The sequence below is a fragment of the Musca autumnalis genome, unplaced genomic scaffold (assembly GCF_047663935.1).
Source record: "Musca autumnalis isolate F117 unplaced genomic scaffold, ASM4766393v1 scaffold_4, whole genome shotgun sequence".
In the NCBI taxonomy this organism is placed as follows: Eukaryota; Metazoa; Arthropoda; class Insecta; order Diptera; family Muscidae; genus Musca; species Musca autumnalis.
The window spans coordinates 110,382,908-110,409,529 of record NW_027411977.1 but is presented as its reverse complement, the minus strand read 5'-3'; the positions used below and the strand labels follow the sequence as shown (position 1 = coordinate 110,409,529).

General features: G+C 34.3%; 1 protein-coding gene across 2 annotated transcripts in view; it reads left to right on the top strand.

Moving 5' to 3' along the window:
* Positions 1-26,622, top strand: part of ara (araucan) — a 145,542-nt gene that overhangs the window by 100,954 nt on the left and 17,966 nt on the right. For both annotated transcript variants that reach the window (XM_073987169.1, XM_073987168.1), the window contains exon 4: positions 7,044-7,159. In XM_073987169.1, coding sequence (XP_073843270.1) covers positions 7,044-7,159 — 116 coding nt within the window. The remainder of the gene's footprint in view (positions 1-7,043; positions 7,160-26,622) is intronic.

The following is a 26,622-nucleotide window of genomic DNA, read 5'->3' as shown; positions in this document are numbered from 1 at the left end:
ATAAAAAAGGTGATTTTGAAAATTAATAAAACATTGATTTTATATGAATTTTATGTTCAGACGAACATAATGTTCGAATAATTAAAAATGTTAATTATTCATAATAAATCAAATGATCGACAGTTTACACACAACTATCGAATGATAGACCGACCCGACAACCAACCAGCCAGCCAATCGGCCAACCAACAACAAACGAACAAATCAAATGAAATGAAATGAAATATTCAAAGTCACAAATTGTAGGCGAGCAAAAAATGTGTGAAAAAGAAGTTAAATAGAACCAACATTGTCTGAAAACATTTTGTATTATGTTAAAGAGATGCAGATATTAAGGAACGTACAAAGTTCTAATTTTTAAGGTACTATACATATGTATTACTTGCCGCTATAGTTTGGGAATTCCCGACTTTTTTCCATTCCCGGGAAATTGGGAATAAAAATTTCTCATTCCCGGGAACCCGGGAATTCCCGGGATTATGAGAAATCGAGTTCGTGGGGCATAGACATGACAGAGAGCAAACATAAAGGAAATAAATACTCCTTATATTTATAGTTGTATCATTAGTTATCTCTTTGGAACAATATTAACGACGATGCTCCAAAATCTTGAAAGTACCAATACATTTTATATGGCTGCTGGTCAAGCCAACCAATTCTTCCTGGCTAATTTGCGGAGATTATATAAATTGCTGTTTCCCACGACCATCCTCGTAAAGTCTTCTTCATATCAAAGACTGCTGTGCGACTCTATTTTTTAGGTCAATGACATGGGGCGTTCTTTTTATGGTTCGAAAGGCGTGTCGATCATAGAATAAATCCGTTGATAAAGGATTTTACAAGGTTGACAAAGCTTCACAATTGTGCCACGGTGTCATCAAAGATATAGGTATATAAACATACATAATATAGTTATTACTGTCCTCCATTTCTTATATATACGATTTGCCACTTACACATTATACAGTTTTTACAATAATTTTGGAGAAAACAACGATTCGAATCGATCACAAAGTTTATATCTTAGCAAATTAATATACCTCAAGAAAGCCATTAATTAAAATATGTACTAGAACAAGGAAATGGCTCCAAAAAGTTCAGATTTAAGTGAGTTTATATAGACTTCGACTTCCAGAAAAAACAATAATTATTGAGAGGACCAAAATGTATGTATCTTACACGAATTATCGCGATTTTTACTGTGGACCCTAAGTTTGTTACAAATGACCGGGAATTACGAATTATCGGGGCATGAATAATCGCTATTCCACTATATTTTCAACATTAATACAAATGAGATAAGACTTATATATGAAACACACAAATACCCGTATTCCCGGGAATTTCAAAAATAATTTCCCGGAAATCCCGGGTCGGGAATTCCCGACCAGAAACTCTACTTGCCGCATATAGCGTAATTAGAGAACATACCAAGAAGCACCGGGAACTGTTCAATTATCAAATTTTCGTCCCATAAGCCTAACTAAGAATAGAATGTTAGTACTAATACCATCAAGTTTGTGATTTTTTGGGAATTGATGGATTTCTTTAACTGCTCGCGTAGTCCAAAGTAGCATATTTTGGCCAATAATATATTTTTACAAAAGTTGTTTACTTTATTTCACAGTTAGATCAGTTGATACCACAAATTTCATCTGGGTCACCCAACTGTCTTATAAGCCGAACCGATTTTCACTCCTCTATATTTGTTACTCCTCTTTCCCAATTTGGAATATCGAGTTGTTTTGTCATATCTTCGACTTGTTTACTCCACATAATATTTGGCCTTCCAGCTCTGCGTGCACCGCCATGCCGCATTTAGTGTTGACTTTTTCTTAAAAATTATTTACTGTTACACGAAAGAAATAAACTTTGAAAGTTCATTTTTTGCTGAAAAGCTTCATTGATGCTTTTAGTTTTGTAGACAAATAACAGACTTTTCCGTTTTGGTTCCCAAAGGATTAAGGTAAGTGTTATGTATTTGGTCCATAACGGGCTGATTGTTTGGTCCACGTTGTCCCACTTTTCTTCCCAATGCTATTCTGATTTAAACTAAATACTATTTTTCAACTTTCAAAATTATTGCCAATAAAATGCCCCTAAAAATAAAAATAGAAAAGTTAAAATTAATTGTGCCTAAGGCTTTTTTATCGAATCACCTATTTTTGGATTGATTCTGTGGCGTAGTCATTGTTGTTGTAACCCCTACAGGAAAAATTGTATCGGTAGTAAAAAAGATAGAGAAAAGAAAGAGAAGAAAATTTTAAATTAATAAGTAGGCATCTAAGCCAGTCCTGGAACGCGGACCGCTACGACAGGATGTGTTGTTGTTGTAGCAGCGTATGATGCTGGGTTGGCTGCCGCTGGCCGAAATACTTTTGGTTTGGGATCAATCGGGTACGAAAAAACCCGCTGCCGTGGGATTGACGACTGGATGCGTTCACAGTGACTTTGGTGTCCGGTCATTTGGATTTGCAGGACAAGCGAAGATGTGTCTTGTGATGTGTGGCGATTAGCCATATTTCGGGTACGTCTTTGATAGTTCAGGATTTCGGAGGGAGTGATAACTATTTAGGTACCTAGAGATACCATATTGAGGATGGGACCGTATAGATCTGTAGTGCGATTCTCTAACACATTTTTTGAGTTACCGACAAAAATCGGTAAAATTAAAACGCACAATTATGAATGAAAATATCAAATAAAAGTTCACAACACTCTTGCTATCCGTAGAACTTTGCGACTGCTTTTTATTCGTCGTTAATTTACCGACAAACATCGATAATTACCGAAATTATAAGCATTTTAATTTTACCGACAATTGTCGGTAACTAAAAAAATGAGTTAGAGAATCGCACTACTGGCCTCTCTATGTAGGATCTTCTTATCGTCGTGTACGTGTAGGATGGGGTGAAGTCGTCTTCCATCTTTGTATGTGCCTGCTTCAGGGCACTTTTTATGTTATCATTCGAAGGGGTTTGGGGTATTTGGCGGATGTTTTAGGGCTCCACCTTAAATCATATCTGATTGACGCGTTTCTTTCAAAGGAAGGTCTGGTGTAACGTTCATTGTTAGGGTGGTCTAGTTTATTGCATTTTATTGCATGTTGCCACGTAGTAACGTGCAGTGAGGAAAAGCTTTGCTTCATGATGTAGATGTTCTTCGGGACCTTAGAGTGGCACCCGGTAGCGATACACAATTCAGTATTCTGAACCGTCTGGAGGTTTGTTTCTCTATTGCTAGTTCCTGGTGACCATATTGGAACTGCGTAGTCCATAAGGGGTCAAGATGGTCTTATTTTCTTTCCCCCACGTACTGCCAGCAGGTGCTTTTCCTTAAGTTCCCAACCACCATCTCACCATGTTTGCAAGAGTGGTACATATTGTGGAAAGTGATGCACAATATTTTATGATTCTTAGTAGTCGGTATAACCTTTCTGCGTATATTAATGTATAATTCTGCCTTTGCATCTTTTGTTCACGATGACAAGATGGTAGCTGTGGACTTTGGGGCAAATAATTGTTTATCTCGATTTTCGAAGAAGTCTTTGAGGATGAAGAGATAGCTATTTATATGTGATTGTATGTCTTTGATCTCTCTGCCGATTGACATTACTGTACAGGTGTCGAGAAGATTTGTGACCGCGGAAATCCACATAGGTCTTCATAATGTCCCTCGGGAGAGTAGTGTGGTTTGCTGAGTCGAAGGCTTTGGAAATATCCAGCGCCACACACATGGCTGTTTTGTATGGTCTCTAGCTGTTCAGTCCTTCTGTAATCCTTATCGTGACTTCACTGAGAGCTGTAGCCGTGCTCCTTCCAGCCCTGAAGCCATGTTGATGATCGTCCAGTCAAGTACGTTAGTAGTATGGGCTCGAGTCCCTTTACGACTGGTGTTAGTGGGGTGGTAGGTTTTGCTACTGGAACTATTTTTCCGACATTCCACCTGTCGGGGACCTCGAATGTGCTGAGGCAAAGGTTGAATGTGCATGCCATTCCGCACTAATTGCTGTGGAGTTCTTCGCCTCTTTTATGCTTGTTAGCACATTATCCGTTGTGATGAGGTCTAGATCTGTACTTTATCTGAGGGCTCAGAAAGCTCGGCATAGTCTTCTTCTATCACGGTTTGTTGTTGGTGAATGCTAGATGAATTGTTCTGCAGGCAATTCGTTGTGGATGGGGTATTTGATATTTTGTCTCCAAAGGTTATATTTACGTTGTCTGTATGCCAGGGCTTTGGGAAGTTTCGGATCATGTTCCAAAGACGTTTAATTTTGAGTCGTCGTTATCAGCTCTACTGGCTAACCACAGCTTGGAAAAGTGCCACTATCATAAATTGAGCACGCAATGTTACCAAATTACCTTGGTTATCGCAACAGGAGGATGTCTCAATCTTTGTTGAATAGTATTCTGAATCAGGGTAAAAATCTGAGTCGATTCGTCGGTTTTAACTACTCTACCGCCTGCAATAATTAAGCTAGAAGGCTTTTTCTCATAGGCAGGGACAAGTTAGAATATGGATAGTCTAAGGTACACTTTTTGGTATAGACCCCATATAACCGTATTTTACGTTTTTTTTTGAATTTTGAGGATTTTAACACGTTTTAATGTAGCTCCCAATAATGGTACTTCCCGATTTTCGGTATTTTGGGGGTTTAGCTACATGTTGGACTGAACTTTCCATTATTTGACACTTGAGGTTCCATGCAGTCACGAAATTTCTCCACCAAAAATGTCAATGTTTTGTTATAGCCCCATTAAACAACACCATCCTATTTAGGCCGACCGAATTAGGCCACTAGGAACCCTAATTCGGTCTGCCGAACCTTAATTCGGTCTGCCGAAATAGGATGGTGTTGTTTAATGGGGGCTATAACAAAACATTGAAATTTTTCAAATGACGTTTCCACCAAAAATTGTTGAAAAATTGCGGAACTACCCGATTTCACGTCGTTTAAGGTTTATAGGTACATTTCCACCCTAATGTCGGCTGTAGTTTGTCATTTAGGGTTCCCTTGAAATAGTCGTCATACAACAGTACCACCCGATTTTAAGTTAATTGAAATCTACATTTTCTGATCGAATTAGCTATAATTTGTCAATAGAGGTTTGGCAACGGCCCCGCCGGACTTAACCTGTTTTGTGTGTTTTCGCCCGTTCTTCGGTTTTTCCATTTCTCTTTTCTCTTCCTCCTGGTTATATCTTGGTAGAATATGTTTAGTTTCTTGTGACTTGATGTGGTGACAGCCATGTATATCAAAGAGTTTAAAAATTTTTGTACCAAATACCATGTTTTTTGGTGGTCGAGAAATCTGTCGTTTGTCCAATATTTCTAATTTTTGGATTTTGGATCGGTCATATGCTCATTCTAAGTGCACATTATATATACCTTTGGTATTCCCGTTGTTGTGTCCAGTCGGAGTATGGGCACGAATTGTTGCTAGTATTTCACCTATTGGGGTCAATCTGGAGATGAAATGTTTTAGCGTCCGGCTAATTAAGACCGACAGTAAAATTTGTACTTTCCTCGCGTTCCTGTAGTATGCAGCAACCATTTTTAATAAATTACCCTGGTAACTTTAACTACGCCATTATTTCATAAAAATCTAACAAAAACCCGGTCCTGATTATTTATACTTTTCATTGGTTGTTCTCTATGTCGCATGTGCAGAGGTATTCCAATAACAAATACAATAAACTAACGTTTTCTACTGAAAATACTCATATTACAACATGTCCAGTTTTCATAGTTGCTGCTGCAGGATTATAGCGTGGTCTGCACCTCGAGTTTTTTTCTTGAGAAGCATTAGGATTCTCCTTGTCGTACCAGAATTCACAGTAACACGTTATGGTGGTGTACGTCTGGGAGAAATATTACGATGTGCAAAGTATGAACCAAATCGGTTACTTCTTCCCAAAGTTATTGTGCTCACCATTTAAACGAACAATTTTGAACCTTTATGTGGGAGGTATCCGAAGAAGTAAGCCAATATAGAACATATTCGAAACTGATCTGAGAGAAATATTAGGCGAGAGTCATCGTTCGCGTCATCAGACAAACGGACGGACATTGCTAAATCAAGTCCAAATTATCCGAAGCTAATTTGATTTTAACGTAGGTGGGACCTAAAATCACATGGCATAATAACGTTTTTTTCGGGGCTTTGATTCGCAGTTCGTGACCTTAAAGCCGTATGCGAGTGCCATAAGTGTTAGGAGTTTTATATTAGGGGTTTCCCTTTCATCATATCTTCACCGTAGTCGTATATTTTAAACATTTCTGTGATGACAAGACTGGCTGGGTAAATCCCAGCTTTTTTTAAAATTCTAGACAAGTACATATTTGAAGAAACATAACTTAGCAATATCAAACACATGTATCTGATTAAATATATATGTATGTATTTTCCCAACCTTACATACATATAAATTCAGACATTCATCAATATGTAGTTATAGATGTTCCAATAAATAACTACATGATCATCATCGCATAATATCTAAATAGATACATAACCACATACATATGTATAAGTCAACATATTTATTAGCAGTCCGTATGATGTTTTCTAATTTGTTGAATGCTTCACGTTCGATGCTCTGATACAACTACTAATGTTGATGTTGTTATGCGATTATAAGACAGGCGACATGTTTACAAAATTATTGGTGATAAATGTTATTGACAAAATTTTTACCACATTTTTCGTCTGGGAATTTGTTGTTTTAGCACACAAACAAAAAACAAAATAAATAAAATAAAAAACAATAATAAATAACTTTTATTAATATTTATATGTGCGTGTGTTTCTATTTGTTTTAATTTGTGGAAACAAAAAAAGCATTGTGGGAAAATTTCACAGATTCCATGTGTACCTGTTTGTTGTTATGTATGTTTAACTTGAACTTACACATGTTTATAGTAATGTCATATATAATGACATGAATTTTAAATTGAGTTTTTTCTTCTATATCTTCTGTTTGTTCGTGATCTATGATTAATTTATGGTGTTTTGTTTTTCTCTTTTGTTTTTTTATTTTCAGAGCAATCCTTATGGTTTAAAGGACACAACAACGGGCACCGATATGTCAGCGTGGACATCGGCTGGATTACAGCCAACAACAGGCTATTATTCTTATGATCCAATGTCTGCGTATGGGTGAGTGATATTTTATATACTTATACATATGTATATATATAAAAATAATATGTATTTTTATTGCTGATACACCCAGTGATGAATAAACCATATATTTTTAGCCTGTTATTTGTTAAAGTCGCTTTAATCTTGTTGTCGACGTGTGCGTTGACAAATATTTTATAAATTTTAAAATATAATATATATTTACAATAAAAAATAAAATCCAGGACCTACAACAATACGCCTTTCAACTTAAAGCGACACTGTCCTCTACATGTTTCTTTTCGGTTTCTAGGCCAGGCCACATGAAATTTTCAACGGTGGCAAATAACCCTCAGTAATGATGGTGACATTTTCTGAGTATTTCAGCCATAAAAAACTTCTCTACGTGCGGTGTCTTAGGACACGTCGTTCGGACTCGGCGATAAACAGTACACGGAGGAAATAAAGGCCTCTCTAACATATGTCCCAAACATATTTTGCAGCAAACATATATTTGTTTGCAATCAGTCCCAAACATAACATATGTTTGGGTCCTGCCAATTAATAAATATTTTGGTGCAAACAAATTATATGTTTGGGTGCAAACAAATACAAACCCAAAAGCCTCACAAAAAAACACATGCACCAGTGGGCGCTTACTGAGAGCAAGGAAGCGTAAATTTCAATGTAAAACACATTGTATGTTCACTTGCTCTTATGCTGGGTACACATTGTCAGTTTTGAATGACGATATTTCGCAATTATCGATAACTGTCAAACCGTCAAGCAACCACAAAATATGAATGACAAAAATTAACGGCCACACTAGCAAGCAACAACAAAGCTGTCATTCAAAACTGACAATGTGTAAGTTAACACCTAACACATTCATAGTTGCAAAACTATACCAAATAATAACAAACAATGTCAAACAGAATTTAAAATTATAAAGTTGCTGACGATATGTCTGCAACATTTTAGCAGGTGGAACTTCCGTTCCCATAATGCTACAAATTTCGCAACAGAATTAAAAATTAATAAAGTTGATGACTATAGGTTTGCAATATTTTAGCTTTTGGAACTTCCGTTCCCATAATGCAACAAATTCCGGGAAGAAGATCAGGTGATATGACTGACTAGTGCATAGTTGTAAGAATTCATAAAATTGTAGTTAATTTTAAGTTAGTTCTACTTTGCTACTTAACAAATAAACACGGAGGTCGCTCCGTATAAAAAATAAAAAATTATTTTTTAATTAAACAAATAGTAGTGAAGTTAATTGGCGCCCGAGCAGGGACCCGGTAGATTAACGTGAATTAAAGTAATAAGGACATAATCCAGAGTACCTGGAACGGTGTTTGAAAAAAATTCGCAGTGTGAAAAAAATAAATTCTATCGGTGTCCCAATTGTCCGCGCGGTTGGAACTCCCGCGAAAAACATTGTGAAGAACGAGGCCCCTAAGTACCTATCGAAAATAGGAAAAAGGACGGTGTTACGCACCAGCCGCTTCACAGGACTTAAAAATCTGTTAAATGAACTTAATAACTATAAAGATAGTGAAAGTTAAATAAAGGAACAATTTATATAAATTCCTAAAGGAAAAATATTAAAGAAAACATTAAAGAAAGAATAATATTAAATATAAAATATTAAAAGAAAATACAAAAGAAAAATATTAAATAAAACATAAAATAGTGAAGAATATTAAACAAAAAATATTAGAGGATTAATGAAAACTCTAAACTTAAATATTAAAAGAAAATACAAAAGATAAATATTAAATAAAACATAAAAGAGTGAAGAATGTTAAATAAAAAATATTAAGGATTAAAGAAAGCTTTAAATAAAAAATTTTTTAAGTGAAGAACCATATAATAAAGAACCATACTAAAGAAAAACTGAAATCTGCCGGATCTTGTTAAATCAAATAAACAGCAGACAGCAGTATTCCACAAACAACAGAAAAGTGAAATCCCCTGGATCGTGTTGAAACAAATAAACAGCAGACAGCAGCACTTTGAAAACAACAGAAGCTGATCATCCATCATGTTCCAGACAATTATTATACTGTAAGAATAATGTATTTCTATTTATCTTAATTACATTATATTTTAAAGCATATAACTTGAAAATTAAATATAATAGAAAATCTATAACTATATCCAAATTTATTCGTGAACATAATAAAATTTTATCTAATACACACAATTCTGAAAATTAAAAAACAGTAAAAATGTCCAATCCTAGTAATTTAATCCGCCCTCCTATCCTTAACTCCTCAAATTCTAATCCCAACCCAAATCCTGCTGTACCAGCACCACCCGTTCAAGCCGTACAGAATCTTACGCCTGATATAATTGCTCGAATGGTACAAAATGTAATAGAGACGCAATTTGCAGGCTTACTGCAAATAAACTCTGAACAAAATTCGGACTTTGGAAATTACTCTGATCAAACGATTGATCCTTCCTTAAATAACAATATTTCAGACTTCGACAAAATTCCAGATGTAGTTAAATGTTTGCGTGATTTTTCGGGGGATCCAGGAGAATTTAGTTCATGGAAAAAAAGCGTAGATCGAATTCTTCAGATCTATGAACCCATAAGGGGTTCTCCCAAATATTATGGAATTTTAAACATCATACGAAATAAAATCACCGGCAATGCGGATATTGCCCTTGAATCGTATAACACTCCGTTAAACTGGAAAGCTATCGCGAAATGCTTGACGTTGCACTACGCCGATAAAAGGGATATTCGTACTTTGGAATATGAAATGATATCCTTAGTGCAAGGCAACCAAACTGTCCAAGAATTCTATGGCCAGGTATATACGCAATTGTCCCTTATCCTAAATAAGATTAGTTGTATGGATTTACCGGATGAGTCGTTGAAACTTTTCACACAATCATACCGAGACAAAGCGCTCGATACGTTTGTGAGAGGTCTTAATGGCGATTTATCGCGTCTACTAGGTATGAAGGAACCTGTTGATTTGCCACAGGCCTTACATCTTTGTCTCAAGTTAGAAAATCAAAATTTCCGTACCGATTATGCTAATAGAAGCAAAAATATTCCTAACGGAATCTTTAACCATCAAAATAAAGGGCAAAAACCGAGATACCATCCTCAAAAAAATCAAAACCAGCAACAATTTTACCCTCAATTAGCCACATCCAAAGGTAAATTCTAATAACCACAATTATCAAGCACCCATGCAAAATCAAAATATCCAGTATAACGGGAATAACTACCAGCAAAAATATTTCCAACCTCAAAGACCAACAGCTCCTAAGCCCCAGCCAAGACCAGAGCCTATGGACGTGGATGAAAGCCTTCGATCAAAGGGTATAAATTACATGAACCGACCGAAGCAGAATAATTTCTTTGGCAAGAGGCCACCGCCGGCTTCCTCCAATGTCCCAGCGTATAAGGTGCAAAGAAACTTTTATCTGAATGCTCATAATCATACACCAAATGATGCAAATTATGAAGAACACCCACCGGAAGAAGGAGAAATCGATACTAACTCTGAATATGGTAATTCAGACTATTCGCAGGAATATTATCCTCAGATGGACGATGAAACACTTGATTTTGCGAATCAGGAAGAACAACTGGCTGACACTAGCGATTTACATTTTTTAGGCTAATGGATTCATCGTTACCTTATGTACGATGTAAAACAGACAATGGGAACATTTTAAATATATTAATAGATACAGGATCTACAAAAAATTACATTCAACCTTCACTCCCAAAAACAATTATACCAAATCAGAAAAACTTCTTTACAAGATCAGTGGCTGGCGATATAGAAATCACAAGCCACACATTTCTTAATCTTTTCAACATTAGAGACAAAAAATTAAAATTTTATATCCTTCCAAACTTAAAATCTTTTCATGGAATTTTGGGCAATGATAGTCTAAAACAATTAGGAGCAGTTATTCATACCAGAGACGGTTACATTTTGCTTGAAAATGGAACTAAAATAAAAATTCATCAGATGAGGTCAGATGTAATAAATCTAATTAAAATAAAGGATGATCATATGACAAATAAGCAGAGCAAAATTATTAAAGAAATAATACAAAAAATGCCTAACCTATTCGCGGAACCGGATATGAAACTAACTTACACCACAAGGGTAGTAGGTGAAATTCGAACTAAGGATGACACACCGGTATACACTCGGTACTATCCTTACCCTATGGCTTTGAAATCGGAGGTGGAAAAGCAAATTCAAACGATGCTTAATGACGGCATAATAAGACCATCTCGTTCACCTTACAACTCGCCAGTATGGATCGTACCAAAGAAGCCAGATTCAGCTGGAAATAAGCAGTACAGAGTTGTAACGGATTATAGAAAGCTAAATGCGGTAACCATATCGGATAAATATCCAATCCCGAACATTAATGAAGTTCTTGCACAGTTAGGAAATAATCAATTTTTCTCAGTACTTGACTTGAAGAGCGGATTTCATCAGATCCCGTTGAAAGAATCTGATATTGAAAAAACAGCCTTTTCCATTAATAACGGAAAATACGAATATACAAGGCTACCGTTTGGTCTAAAAAATGCTCCCTCTATTTTCCAGAGAGCACTTGATGACATATTACGCGAATGTATCGGAGTGTGTTGTTTCGTTTACATTGACGACATAATTGTTTTTAGTCGTAACGAGGACGACCATGTTCATGATTTAGTTAAAGTTTTTAAAACTCTTGAAAGTGCCAACATGAAAGTCCAATTGTACAAATGTCATTTCTTTAAAAAATCTGTTGAGTTTCTAGGTTTCGTTATTTCTTCTGATGGAATAAAAACAAATCCAAAAAGAACAGAAGCTATTTCTAAACTTCCACAACCCAAAACATTACAAGAATTAAGATAATTTTTAGGTTGTTTCATTCAAGACTATGCGAATCTCGCTAAACCCCTGACATCTCTTTTAAGAGGGGAGGAAGGACGCGTGTCCAAAAATAAATCCTCAAAAGTTAAAATAAATTTGAATTCAGAAGCCATTTCAGCCTTTAATAAATTAAAATCAACCCTTGTGTCTGAGGAAGTAGTGTTGGCTTATCCTAATTACAACAAGGAATTTGAGCTAACTACAGACGCATCAAACTTTGCTCTTGGTGCCGTGCTTTCCCAAGAAAAGAAACCGATCGTCTTCATATCTAGAACTTTGAGCAAAACTGAGGAAAACTATGCCGCTAACGAGAAGGAAATGTTAGCTATTTTATGGGCATTAGATTCCCTAAGAAATTATTTATATGGTACTGCCAAAGTAAAAATATATACTGATCACCAACCACTTACGTACGCGTTAAGTAATAAAAATAACAATACTAAAATGAAACGCTGGAAAGCAATTTTAGAGGAATATAACTATGAGCTTTACTACAAACAAGGGAAAACTAATGTGGTAGCCGATGCGTTATCGAGAATTCCACCAGAAATAAACGCCCTAACATCAAGCGAACACAGCGATGAAAGCTCTTCGCATTGTTTGATTCATTCGGTAGATGCACCGATTAACGCATTTAAAAATCAAATTTTTCTCAATCAAGGTCCAAATAAATCGTATGAATTTAAAATAGTTTTTCCGACATACCATAGGCATATAGTTACAGAAGACTCTTATGACTCAGATAATTTGGTAGGAATTTTAAAACGTTACCTAAACCCATCTCTCGTTAACTGTATAAAAACTGATGAACACATTATGGGAAAAATTCAGGAAATATATCCATTCCACTTTAAAAACTACAAAATAAGGTTTACTCAAATTATGGTTGAAGACGTGATTAGCGATCAAGAACAGGAGGATATAATTTTGCGTACACATAATCGAGCACATAGAAATGCTCGTGAAAACAAAATTCAAATAATCGGAAAATACTACTTTCCATCCATGAAAAATAAAATAGCTAAAGTAGTAAAGAATTGTGTGGTTTGCAAAGAAAATAAATATGATCGCCATCCCGCTAAGCCGGAAATTCAACCAACTCCCATTCCGAAATTTCCTGGACAAATTGTCCACCTTGATATCTTTATTACAGACAAACATTCCGTTCTGACAGCCGTTGATAAATTTTCTAAATTCGCAGTAGCAAAGGTAATAAAGTCAAGGGCTGCTGAAGATATTAAGCAACCGTTGAAAGACATTCTTTTCTTCCTTATTCCTGAATCAATAGTGTTTGATAATGAAAAATCTTTTAATTCAGTTTCCATCAATCATATGATAGAAAATGAATTCGGCATCCAAGTGTATCGTACGCCACCTTATACAAGTTGTTCGAACGGACAAGTGGAACGTTTCCACTCGACACTTCAAGAGATCATGAGATGTCTCAAGGCGGAAAAAGCTCACCGTACGTTTGAGGAATTATTAGAGAGGTCAGTCAAAGAGTATAATTTGTCAGTCCATTCGACAACAAATAGTAAACCCGTTGACATTTTATTTGGTCGCAATGTGAGTAGTGATCCAGAGATGCTTGAAAATTCCCGTAACGAGACAATACGCAAGTTACAGGACAAGCAAGTGTCTGATCTCAGTTACCATAACAAAGAAAAAGAACCGCTGAAAACTTATTCAGAAGGTGATATCATTTATGTCAAAATTAATAAAAGACGCGGAAATAAACTTACTCCGAGGTACAAAAAGGAAATAGTAGCTAGCAATCAAAACTCTACTGTTAAAACCAGGTCTGGAAGGACTGTGCATAAAAGCCTTATAAAAAAATAAATTTTGTTCATGTTTCTCTTTTTCAGATCGATTATAATATTTTCAAAAGCGGAATTTCAAATTATTGATTATACATCTGCTCATATTATAATAATTAACAATGGGCAAAGTAAAATCCAAGACGGAATCTTCAGAATAATCCATCCAATAGACATAAGAATATATGAGGCTTTTGTTACAGACACCAAATCATTTGTTGAACGGCATATCCCAAAAACCAATCCCTTTTTTCCCATTCTAAATGAAGAAATTACTCAAACTTTGGACCTTATTCAAAATATTGTTCCTCAGTATAATAATAATATGAATGATAACTATGAAAATAAGGATATTAATAATGAAAACAGTAGTTATAAAAGAAATGAAAGTTCATTTAACATAATTGGCACCGCTTGGAAGTACATCGCTGGCAGTCCAGACCATGATGACTTCGAAATGATAGAATTTAATCTAAATGAGCTAAATGAAAATAATAACAAACAGGTCGTCATTAACCAAATGTTAAATGACAGATTGAATAATGTAACAAAAATAATTAATGAGGTTTCCAATGCCATAGGCAAGAACAATTACTTCAATAGTGAAATAGCTTTAACTTTACAAAATCGCATCAGACTCATAAAAGAACAATTAACTAATATACATTACGCCATTCAATGGGCAAAGAGCGGAATAATAAACTCTATAATTTTGGATAAACTAGAAATTAAATTAGCTTTGGAAAAATTGAGAAGAGAAAAAATGCCATTTGCGACAAACGAAGAGGCTATAGAATATGCCACCGTAAACGTCTTGTATCGAAACGCAATTATATTATATGTAATCAAAATTCCAATGACCAAAGAAGAAATATATCAAAATCTGCTATTGTACCCTGTTAAGAAAAACAAAAAAATTGTGAAATTATCTTATAATAACATTGTAAAGAACTCAAATGAAATATATGGAATTAAAAGTAATTGTTCGAAATATAACCTTGTCTAAATTTGTAACAACAATCAATTAATAGACTTAAGGAATAACACATGTATAACCAATATTGTTAAAAGCCAATCTTCATACTGCACTTACACAAACAGTCAGCATTTCCCGTTAATTGAATATATATTCCCCGGGGTAATCCTGCTTAATGATTACAATGGTACCATACTTATCGATGAAGTTGCACATCATTTATCTGGCACGTTTCTGATAAAATTTTCGAATTCTACAATAGTGGCACAGAACCAAATTTACCGCAACCTAGAAGCCCCACAAGTAAAAACTGTTCCCTCTGTATTGCAACCTATGCCATCGGAAAAGAACCTAGAAGACATCCTGACTATTGAAAGCTTAAGAGAATCACACCTCGATAACACCCATAAAATTAGAGCATTAAGAGTGGGAACTATCGTAAATGGAGTGTCGACCTTGATCTATTTAGTAATCCTTGCTACCATTGGTTCCTTGATCATTCACCTCTATAGAATCTCTCACAAAACAAGCATGGGACAATCATATTCCCCCTCAGAATTAGGAACAGGAACATATGTGCAACCTGCAAATAACATTTCACCAATTGTTCGAATAAACAACATACCTTATTTCTAAAATGAAAACAATTGGGGACAATTGTTCTTAAGAGGGGAGGAGTTAACACCTAACACATTCATAGTTGCAAAACTATACCAAATAATAACAAACAATGTAAAACAGAATTTAAAATTATAAAGTTGCTGACGATATGTCTGCAACATTTTAGCAGGTGGAACTTCCGTTCCCATAATGCTACAAATTTCGTAACAGAATTAAAAATGAAGAAAGTTGATGACTATAGGTTTGCAATATTTTAGCTTTTGGCACTTCCGTTCCCATAATGCAACAAATTCCGGGAAGAAGATCAGGTGATATGACTGACTAGTGCATAGTTGTAAGAATTCATAAAATTGTAGTTAATTTTAAGTTAGTTCTACTTTGCTACTTAACAAATAAACACGGAGGTCGCTCCGTATAAAAAATAAAAATTATTTTTTTAATTAAACAAATAGTAGTGAAGTTAATTTGTACCCAGCTTTAGTAAGCGCTCACTGGCTATCTCTAACATATACACACATTTATAAATGGTGGTGGTATATTGAAACGCATGGAAATAAGCAACAACAAATACATAGGTACATAAAAAATTCCAAAGAAATACATAACAATCTTTAATAAAAAAAAGAATGAAATAATTTATAAAAAGTTACACTTTTAAAGATAAATAAATATATAGAAACATCGATGAACGCTACTCCTTAGTTGTGAAATAAAACACATTTTCCTCAATGTTGAAATCATCAGTGGGAAATCGGCATCTGGAATTAAATGATTATATAATATAATAAATAGGTACATCCATATTTCAAACATGCATATGTATGTATATGAAAAATGTATTGATGTAATTACCAATATTAAATGCGATTTCTTCCTTGTCCAATAAATTATTTCCATTCACCTTTTTGATTCAATTATAAAATGTCCAATTATAAAATGTATTGGGCATTTGATTTACTAAAAAGCACCATTTCTTTAAGAAAACACAAAACACTGATTTATTCACTCACATTACCATCTTTACTCAACGATTGTATTTAGACAACTGAAAAAAAGAACAACATAATTAATTTTTTTTCTTTTCCTCTTCGCTTGCTACATTGGTTAACAACAACAAAGCACGAAACACACGTGTTTGGCTAAAGCTTCTGCGTCTCCTATTACACCATACACACATCTCTTTGTTATAAAACAGCATTTCGCATCGGCGAGAGCTCTGATGTTACTTTTTTTGACAAAAATCCTCTCTCCACCCATAAGACATATGTTCTAACATAAAAAATATGTTGGTACCCAAACAAATAAAATTGAGATATGTTACAAAATGTTGCAAACATATATTTGGTTGGACGCAAACAAATTATGCTTGGATCCAAACATATATTTGTTTGCAACCAGTCCCGACGAAGCTCATCATGTTCATTTTCGCTTGCTAGTTTGGTTGCCTGTGAGTTACAGAAAAAAATGACTGTTTGTGGAAGAATAAATCACATCAACAACAAAGAACGAAAGACAAGCGTTCGGCCGCATATCGCACACACACCACCAATGCAAAATCAGACTTCTTCACTCTCCCGTCGCCGCTTCAGCGTCTCCTATTGCACCATACTCACAGCTCTTTATTATAAAATAAGAGGGAGATTCCTGTTGTTGCGCTATTTGACAAAAATCCTCTCTTCACCCATAACAAATATGTTCTAACAAAAATTTGCTTTTTTGTTTGTTTTTGTTTGCTCTGTAGGAGCATTGTTCTTTCAGTTCTGCGGGTACTGCTATGCGACCCGTATTTGTATGCATTTACAGCGGGTTCATCATCGCCCATTCTCATTAAACGGTGCAGCCAGCGCAATCGTTTAAATTTGTCAATGTCATTATACATCCGTAGTAGCCATGATTCGGAATAGTATCTGTGTTATGTAATTTTAGTTTCACGAGAAGCGATTTTGTTTTTAAACTCTTTACTTAGTCTGAAGTAGGATCTTTATCCAATATTCTTATTCTTCTTATTTCTGTAGACGCATTGTACGTCGTTATCATCAATTTGGACATATCGCCTTTTTTGTCCAGACCCACGTTAGCAGATTTCTGTTGGTATCAGAATTACCAGGTCTAAAACCGCATTTATGTGACAAAATTATATCATTGAGCATAGGCTTTAGTAGTTCACACAATATACTATCTTATAGTCAATAGGGAGCAGACTGATGCCGTTATAATTTGAACATACAGTTTTATCTCCTTTCTTGGGGAACGCGTTCCTCCTGCCAGATGGTGCTAACTAGCTTTTGGTTGAATGCTTTACTTGATGGCTATAATATTCTCAGCTTTAATTAGTATTTTGAATAAACCATTTGTGCGGGGCAGAAACAGAGTACGTGTTCAGCAGTTCCCCCCTTATGTAGTATATGCTTTTTGATCATTTTTATAAAGAAACATTTTAATTTTATTTTTTTAACAAACATTTATTTGTATATATGGCGAAAAACAAACATTTTTTACAATCGATGAATCCGAGTTTCACCCTTTCAGAATTCGCGAACTGTTAACATATTCTATATAGTATGATATACATTCTTTAAACTGAAGTGTTTTAGGAGGAATCCCATAAGGTCGACCATTAAAATTAATTTACGTGGAAGCTGTGTTGGCATCAATGTAGAAAAATAGGTAAAAATGGGTTGAAGCCAACAAGTTTTTTTATGCTCCCTTCCGATTTTAGGCTTAACCTTACATTTTATAGACATATGCCCAAAGAAAGACTCAAAGAATACTTCATGGGCAATATGATACTAGTGTATCATTTTTCGATATATCCACTGCATCCACCTAAAATTGATGCTGACATTTTGAAGCCGGAATTTCGGGGTTTTTTGAATTGTTTTAATAATTCGGACGCGCAACAAGATAATATTCAAAACTCATATTAGGATAATAAAACTCGTGATTCTACGTCGTTTAATGCATATCTCATGAGTGTGCTCCTTACTGCATCCTAGTAATTGGAGTCTAAAGGCCAATATTTGATGCGTGATTTTTTTTAAAAAACCTATTTTTTGCGTTTAAAATTTACAAGTGCCATTCAATTTCCTTTGTACCCCGCGTGAATTTAGTTTTTTTTTACGCGACGGATCTAATGAGACCTTCCGCGATCGAATCCATCCACTAAAACCGCGGATATAGATACCCTGAAAATAGGAAAAGCAGCAAAAAATTATTTCGACAAATCCGCGTACTAAACCGCGATTTTCTTGAAATTTTTTTACGTAAATGGAATCCTTTATACGCGATTATAATATTTGCGAAAACGCGTGTCATAAATTACAGAGATTCGCGTGTAATATAGGTTTTTCACCAAAAATAGAATGTGTAGGCACATCCGCGGTTCTTGAAGAATCTAATTAAAATTGGTATATTTGGACGTATTTTTGATAGGCGCTGACGAAACCGGATGCGCATCAAAATCGTATGCACATTGCGCGACTTTTACCAACTTTAAGGTTTTTTGCAGTGTATGATGCAACTGGTTGCACACAATGGCCCCTGAGTGAAACATCGAAATTTGCATAAATTTTGACAGAGATTGATTCGCTGTATCCAAAAACGGATGCGCATCAACCGACTTTAACTAATTCGCGAATAACAGGCTTTTTAATTATAATATTAATTGAATGATTGTAATTTCAATATTACTCTTAATTTCCTACCCTTATAAGTTATCACAGTAATCAGTTAAACTCTCGCGATGGTAAACCATATGTTTTGATGAAGTTTTAACTGTATACATTCATTATTCTATGGGATTTTAGCAAAATAGTTGGAGAACTCCCAAATATTTTTTTTCTAATTTTTAGAATCAAACCAAAAAAATATTTGCAACAATATTTTCCAACAATAAGTTTTTCTCTTTTGTTGTTGCATAATATGCAATTTATGTACCCAATCTCTATAAATTTGGTATCATATTTTTCTACGCATTGTCTAGATTTCGCATATATTCTTTAATTTATTTTTTGAGGGTTTTTACGGATTCTGGGACAGGATAATTTGGATTTACTTCAAAATTTTTTTATTATTTGTTGACTTTCCGCGAAAATAATAATAAATTTAATAACTATTTAAACATCTACGAATAGCTATGGACTGCTGTTAACGATTTATGCATACATTTTCTCATAACAACAAAAAAGATATTTTTAAATATTTTTTCTTTATATGAGAATAAAAACCGCTATAACTTTTGCGCGCATTGGCCAATTTCGTGAACGCGGGCAGATTTGAAACCGGATTTTTTTTCTTTACCTCTGTACCAAATATCGTAGATGTGCTCGTAAAAAATTTTTTTAATTTTTTTCAAATGGAATTGTAAAGGAATTTTGTTATTCGCCATATGCGCTTTATTTATGTTAGAATAAACGCTCAAAATATCGCAATTTAATGAAATCTATGTAGTGGACTGTGTCCTTATTTAATAACGATACGCTATTATAAAGAAAAAAAACTGCAATGAAAAACTTGAATGCAATCGTCATTCTAGCCTGGGTAACAAAACTCTTGCACGAAGTCTCAGTTGGATCTTCTGAGCCGGGATCATTCTCAGGCTGATGTCGTCCCAAACATCGCTGAGCTTAACTATGTATTATTTTATTATTATTTTAGAAAGTCCTTTGATGCTCATTTAACCGCGATGTACATCGCTAGTGTAAAAACGTGTTCCATTATTTGTTCGGATAACAAAGTTTCAACTTTATTCCAATTCGCGGTGGTGATAAGGGACAGCTTTCCCTTCTTATCGTTAGCCAGAGCTATCATCAGGTTGACTTTTACGACTTCGTTGATGGTTCGTTTTATTGGAGGTAAACAACTTTCCACCTAAAATTTGTCGGTTTAGGTCTTCATATAGCCCCCATTGAGCGATACCTCCTGATTTTTGGTATTTTGAAGGTTGAGGCTGTGGTTATACATTTCTATATTTATATGACTTGTCTGAAAAGAGTTTTAAACAGAAAAATTTTACATACAAACATTTTTTTTAATAGAATCTGAGAGCACTTTCGAGGGCTATAAAAAAATTTAACAAGTATAATTAGCGGAAAAATATTGATTATAAGTTATTGTGACGCACGTTACAAAAAGTGGAAGTAGCTTCCGACGTTGTGGTATGTTTTCATAATTTTTAGCAAATTTTGCATAATAAAGCACACAAAATGAAAAGTTTAAAAGAAAGATGAATATATGAGAATTCTAAAACAATTAATTTTTAGGCAAACCATTTTGTATTTTTTTTTTCAAAATCAGCGAACCTAATGTGACATTTTTTGCACGCTACATTTTTCCAGTATACAGTAAATAAAAACCAGTGTATTTATTTTAACGAAATAATGTATATTTCTTGTAAATAACGTTATTTAAGTCATATTTTATGTTCATAAATAAGTTTATTAATGCGTATATGTTTATAAATAAATTTTATGTTTTAATGAATCTGACGTTAGTGCGATTTCGAGCGCATTTTCGTTATATGACGAAAAATAATGTTTGATTTTAATTCCGGGAATGCTCTTAACGTTAGCCCATCTCTCCGAAAGAATTCCAGCTGATTTTTGTATATAACTGCTGCTTACATATAAAATGAAAATAACATTTATATTCATTTTTGCCAATTTAAAAAAATAATGGGCATTATTAAGAACAATATTCTGAACTTTCTCCATTTGCCAAATTTTTTTCTTTACGGCAGCTCCGATTCCGTCTACTGCACCCTTTCCGTGAGCAATTGCAAAAAATTCCACTCAAATTATTCTTTGAAAAAGGGTATACTACTTAAAATGAACTTGTTTTTAAATTGACTTGCACATCCATCAGAAAATAAATATAACTTTGAAATATCATTTCTTTTTTAAGTTTCTTAACAATTAACTGAACTCAAATCGTGACGAAAACAGAATAAAACAAAAATAGAATACAAGAGAAAGTGAAAACAGAATTAAAAGGCTTTTTTTTTTGGGGGGGAACTCAAATCGTTACGAACGCTACGGAAATTAATGCACTGTATTTTTTTATGTATTTTAAAATCTACAATAATGATTTTTTTTCTATTTCCTTAAAAGCAGGATATTAATTTAAATTTATAGATGAATTTAAAAAAAAAGAAATTTCTGCCCACAGTATAAAAAAACATAATTTTTCGTGACGAACGATACACCACTTGGATCTGTCTTTTCATACCTAATTTCACTTTTTCTAAAATAGTAAAAGATTATATTTTCTGTCAAAATCTAAGAGAATTGGGTGAATAACAATATGGCTTTCGAGTTTACCACTTATGTTAACACTAAAGTAATGAAATGAACATGTTAAAAATGTACAATTTTTGTATAAAATTAAAAAACCTGAGGTAGGGTAGAATTTTGTAATAATTTTTGTGTTAATAATGATAGAAAAAAAAGGTTTTAACATATTACTAAAACTAGATATCCAGTCTAATCTTCTGTGAGAAAATAAATTAATTTGGATAAAATAAAAAAAAATTTTGGCTGGTAGACTGTTTCTGGGATTTGCCCATATGTTTCGATTGCAATTTAATCAGAGGACAAAAATATGCCCAAAGTTTGACATGAATCAGATTAAAAATAGAGGTTGCATAAAACTCCGCTGTCTAGTAATAATGGACTAAAAATTAACAACATCGGCTAATATTTTAGTATAGCGCCCATATAACGGTACCTCCTGATATTCCGTATTTGGAGGATTTAAGCAACCCTTTTCTTCTAAATAAGTTGGGATTTGATACATAGGGTTTCCAGTGGTCACTAAACTTTTTACCAAAAATTGTGGACATAGGTCCACGTTTGAGTAAGGCCCCTTTTTAGGTACCTCCCGATTTTCAGTATCTTGGGGGATTTAAGCTACAATTAGTTGTAATTTGGTATTTGGAGTTCCCAGTGGCCACAAACACTATCCACCAAAAATTGTGGCCATAGGTATACTTTTTGATATTGCCCCCATATAACGGTACCTCCCAATATTTGGTATTTTGAGGATTTCGTCGACATTGTACATCGTCATCGTTTTGAAATAGCCCCCATATAACTGTACCGCCCGATTGTAGGTATTTTGAGGATTTAAGCTACATTTTTTGGGTGCCACCGTGGTGCGCACCCGCCTTGCACGCTGAAGGTCGTGGGTTCGGTTCCTCGGCGAGTCAACATCGAAATTTTCAGTAATGTTGGCAACATTTCCTGAGTATTTCATCCATGAAAAACTTCTCTACAAAGTGGTGTTTTAAGACACGCCGTTCGGACTCGGCGATAAACAGTAGGTCCCGTATCATTGTGTCAACTCCAGGCCCCAAACAATTTTTTCCATTTAATTTATACCCTCCTCTATTAACTAAAAATAAACTTTGTTTAGTTGTATTAAGAATTTATTTAACAACTAGCAAATGCCCGCTACTTCGTATGCGGAAAGGGAACAGAATATATAAACAATATTTAATACGGGAATGGTGAATACTGGAGCTTCTGTTGTACTAAGACCTATTTTTATTACCAATATTTTTTTCGATTCTGTTAAATCCGTTAAATGTTCGGCATTCAAAACGGCCATAGAAATTCACGTTTTCGCTTATCCCCATATAACTAACTCTACCCCTCGACTTAGTGTATTAAACAAAAAAAAACAAATCTATATTGTCCAATTTTCTTTAAATTTGGACCTTGAATACTTAGAGGATATAAAAGTTTAATTTAAAAAATGTCCACTTCAATCCACGTTTATTAGAAGAGATATTTTGAAGATTTAGAGTATTTTGAAGATCTTCTGCACATTTTCCAACCGAAATTCGGAATTTGTGGCATGAATGGTTTGAAAAACTTTATTATTTTTTTTTTGTTAACCGTATATAACAGAAAATTTGTTGGAGGCATTTCAATTTAGACTTTTTTATTATCATAACTTCTAGTTAAAAAATTGTCGCATTGGACCGCGTTTTTAAATTAACATACCAAAGCGGTCAGAACAAAAAACATTTTTTGAAAAGAAACTTCACGTTTGACTACTTAATTTCAGTACATTATTTAGAAACGCCTTGGCGTTAACATCAAATCAATGGAACAATATTCAGTACAATTTTTCAAACTGGGAACTTTATCTCAAATTTTAAAGTGATCTTCATAACAAATATTTTTCCATTTCGTATTTTTTGTACAAATAGCGTATTTCCAAATTATATAATCCCAGCTTTGTTCCTGCACCCAACACCAAATTTAGTACCTTAACTGTTTACACAATACCAAAATGGTTTTGGTACCAACATGTGACCCAAATTTTTGGTAAAAAGGTAAAAGTTTCAAAAATTACTTCCTTATATTCAACATACATATATTCTAACCCCAATTCACTTTTCCAGTATTATCTGTTCCCCTGAAACCCATTATAGTACTATTTAGTACTATTTGTCTAAATAAGTACGAGAAAAACCTTCTCCCTACCTCCACTCTAAACACCAATTGCTAATCTAATACCGAATTTCAAAATTCCAGTTCTACCCCTTACAAAATCACAAATTGTACAAAATTCTATACCAATAGCAAATACCAAAAGGTACCAAAGTTTGTACCATTTAGCACTATTCGTACACGATTTTCCAAAATGTACTTTCATATCTCTGCTCTATCCGTTCACCTAAACCCAATTTATAGCCAATGTAGTTCCATTTAGCAATTTTTCATAAGTATGAATTTCCAAAACTACCTCAATCCTACACTCCAATAGTAATCTGTTCACGCAAATATAAATTGTAGCGAATTCCGTACCATTTAGTACTGCTTCGTGCACGTTAGTACGATTTTCCAAAGCTACCTCCATATCTCAATTCTATATTCCAACAGTAATCTTAATTCCATATTTCAGGATTCGAGCTCTTCACATCAAATCATACTAAACTCATTACCATTTAGGACTTTTCGACCTTTGGTACACCTTTCTTACTCTTCATCAGTGACCCCCATTCCAAATTGCAGGATTCCAGCTCTATCCGTTCACCCAAATCCAAATTGTACTAAATTTAGTACCATTTAGTACTTTTCGTGCACTTATAGTTTGAATTTCTAAAAACCTTTCTTTGTTACTCTCCATCAGTGATCCTCATTACAAATTTCAGGATTCAAGCTCAATCCGTTCACCCAAATCCAAATTGCACTAAATCTAGTACCATTTAGAACTTTTCGTGCACTTATAAATCGAATTTCAAAAACCTTTCTTTGTTACTCTCCACCAGTGACCATAATTTCAAATTTCAGGATTCCAGCTCTATCCGTTTACCCAAATCCAAATTGTACTAAATTTAGTACCTTTTATACCCTTATAGTTCGAATTTACAAAAACCTTTCATTGTTACTCTTCATCAGTGACCCTCATTCCAAATGTCTGTATTCCAGCTCAATCCGTTTACCCAATTCAAAATTGTACTGAATTTAGTACCATTTAGTACTCTTCGTACCCTTATAGTTCGAATTTCCAAAAACCTTTCATTGTTACTCTTTATCAGTGACCCTCATTCCAAATGTTTTTATTCCAGCTCTATCCGTTCACCCAAATGAAGTTAGATATTTTGCAACAATTTTCATAAAATCTGATGCAGCAGAGTTTCTTGCATTGGATAGTGAATAGCTGAGAGAATATTTAAAACAACAACAATGTAAAACAAAATATTAGTCACCAGAGTGTCTGTAATATGTATAATAGAAAACATTTCTCAGTTTTATAGTTTGTTTTTTACTTTCGCGCCGCTAGATCAGTGGTTTCGACCAAAAATTATGTATCAATAGGCAAGACTTCGGGGTAGTAGATGAAAAAGTAGTCAAGACAAATCCTGGTTTTTGCCGATCGTGACCATTCCTTGGTATCTATCATCTTAATGTCTTCTTGGGATTGGTTTAACCCACTTAGCGTCCAGATTTTTTTTTTGTGAGAAAACTTAAATTTTGGCCTGAAAATGATATTTCTGAGACTTTTTGAGCCTTTTAACTTTTTTCTCTAAAATGTACAGTTTTCCTGCAATCGGGCCCTCTTTTAAAAATGCCGAAAACCTTGAAGGGTAATATAGGAGTATTCTTACATGTCAATCCCTTGGTTTTTGATTGAGCAAATACTCTTACTACATTCCTAACAAATCCCTGACTTTATATGAATGTAACATTTCTGATTAAATTTTTATCGCATATTTACAATTTTCATCAAAAGTCGAAAATTACAATTTTTTAATTGCTTTCGTTTTAGGCAAAATGCAAAAAATCCACAAAAAATTTCGAAAATATCAGAAAGTTTTACGTCAATTTTTGCAACCATTTTTTGTGGCATTTAAACGACCTGTGGCTTCATGTGGATTATATGGAGTTGTGAAAATTTATATTTAAATGCGCGAAATTATCTTTTTATGTCACTTTTATTAGCGCTCTTTATTATTCTATACCACCATGCAATAAAGCGAATAAAAAAGTAAGAGAAGCTATTATAGAACGGAGACTATTATAAAACTGTCATTACAGAGCACTCCAAATAAATCATTTGTGGTTAAAGGTTTTTGGTGGGGGCACTGACTGACGTGTATTGTTTCTATAATATCACAGTAAATGATCTTTGGCGAAAAACAGTTTAAATATTTGTGAAATGACCCCTCAGCTACCCCAGGGGGACAAAATAGCGTCAATGACAAAATCTAGCTAACTGCTTGAATATAAGCTAACTCTGGCTGGCTAGCGTGTCTATTATTGTGCGCTGACCATGTTGGCTGTTGGTTTGTTTGCCTGGTAATTTAATTGTGGCAAAATATTGGCTTAACATCATTAAGTGCACGCACTGGCTAGCAGCTAGCTGCCTCGTAAGTGTAAACAAGAATGGTGATAGACAGTGACCTTTCATTGTTTTAAAAAGCGAACAATATGTGTAATGCAATATTTAAAAAGGGGGTATTACTATCAATTCTCGTTAGGTGTCGCTGATGTAGAACATAACTCCAAAAAATTTTGTTACTTATGTCCGATGTACTGAAGCGGACATAACTCTCAAAAGGAGGAGGCCTGGATTTGAGACTTCGACCAAAATGTAAAATTTTCTGCGGAATGTTTCGGGTGTTATGTCACAATATTTTTGGAAGTTATGTCAGTGCAC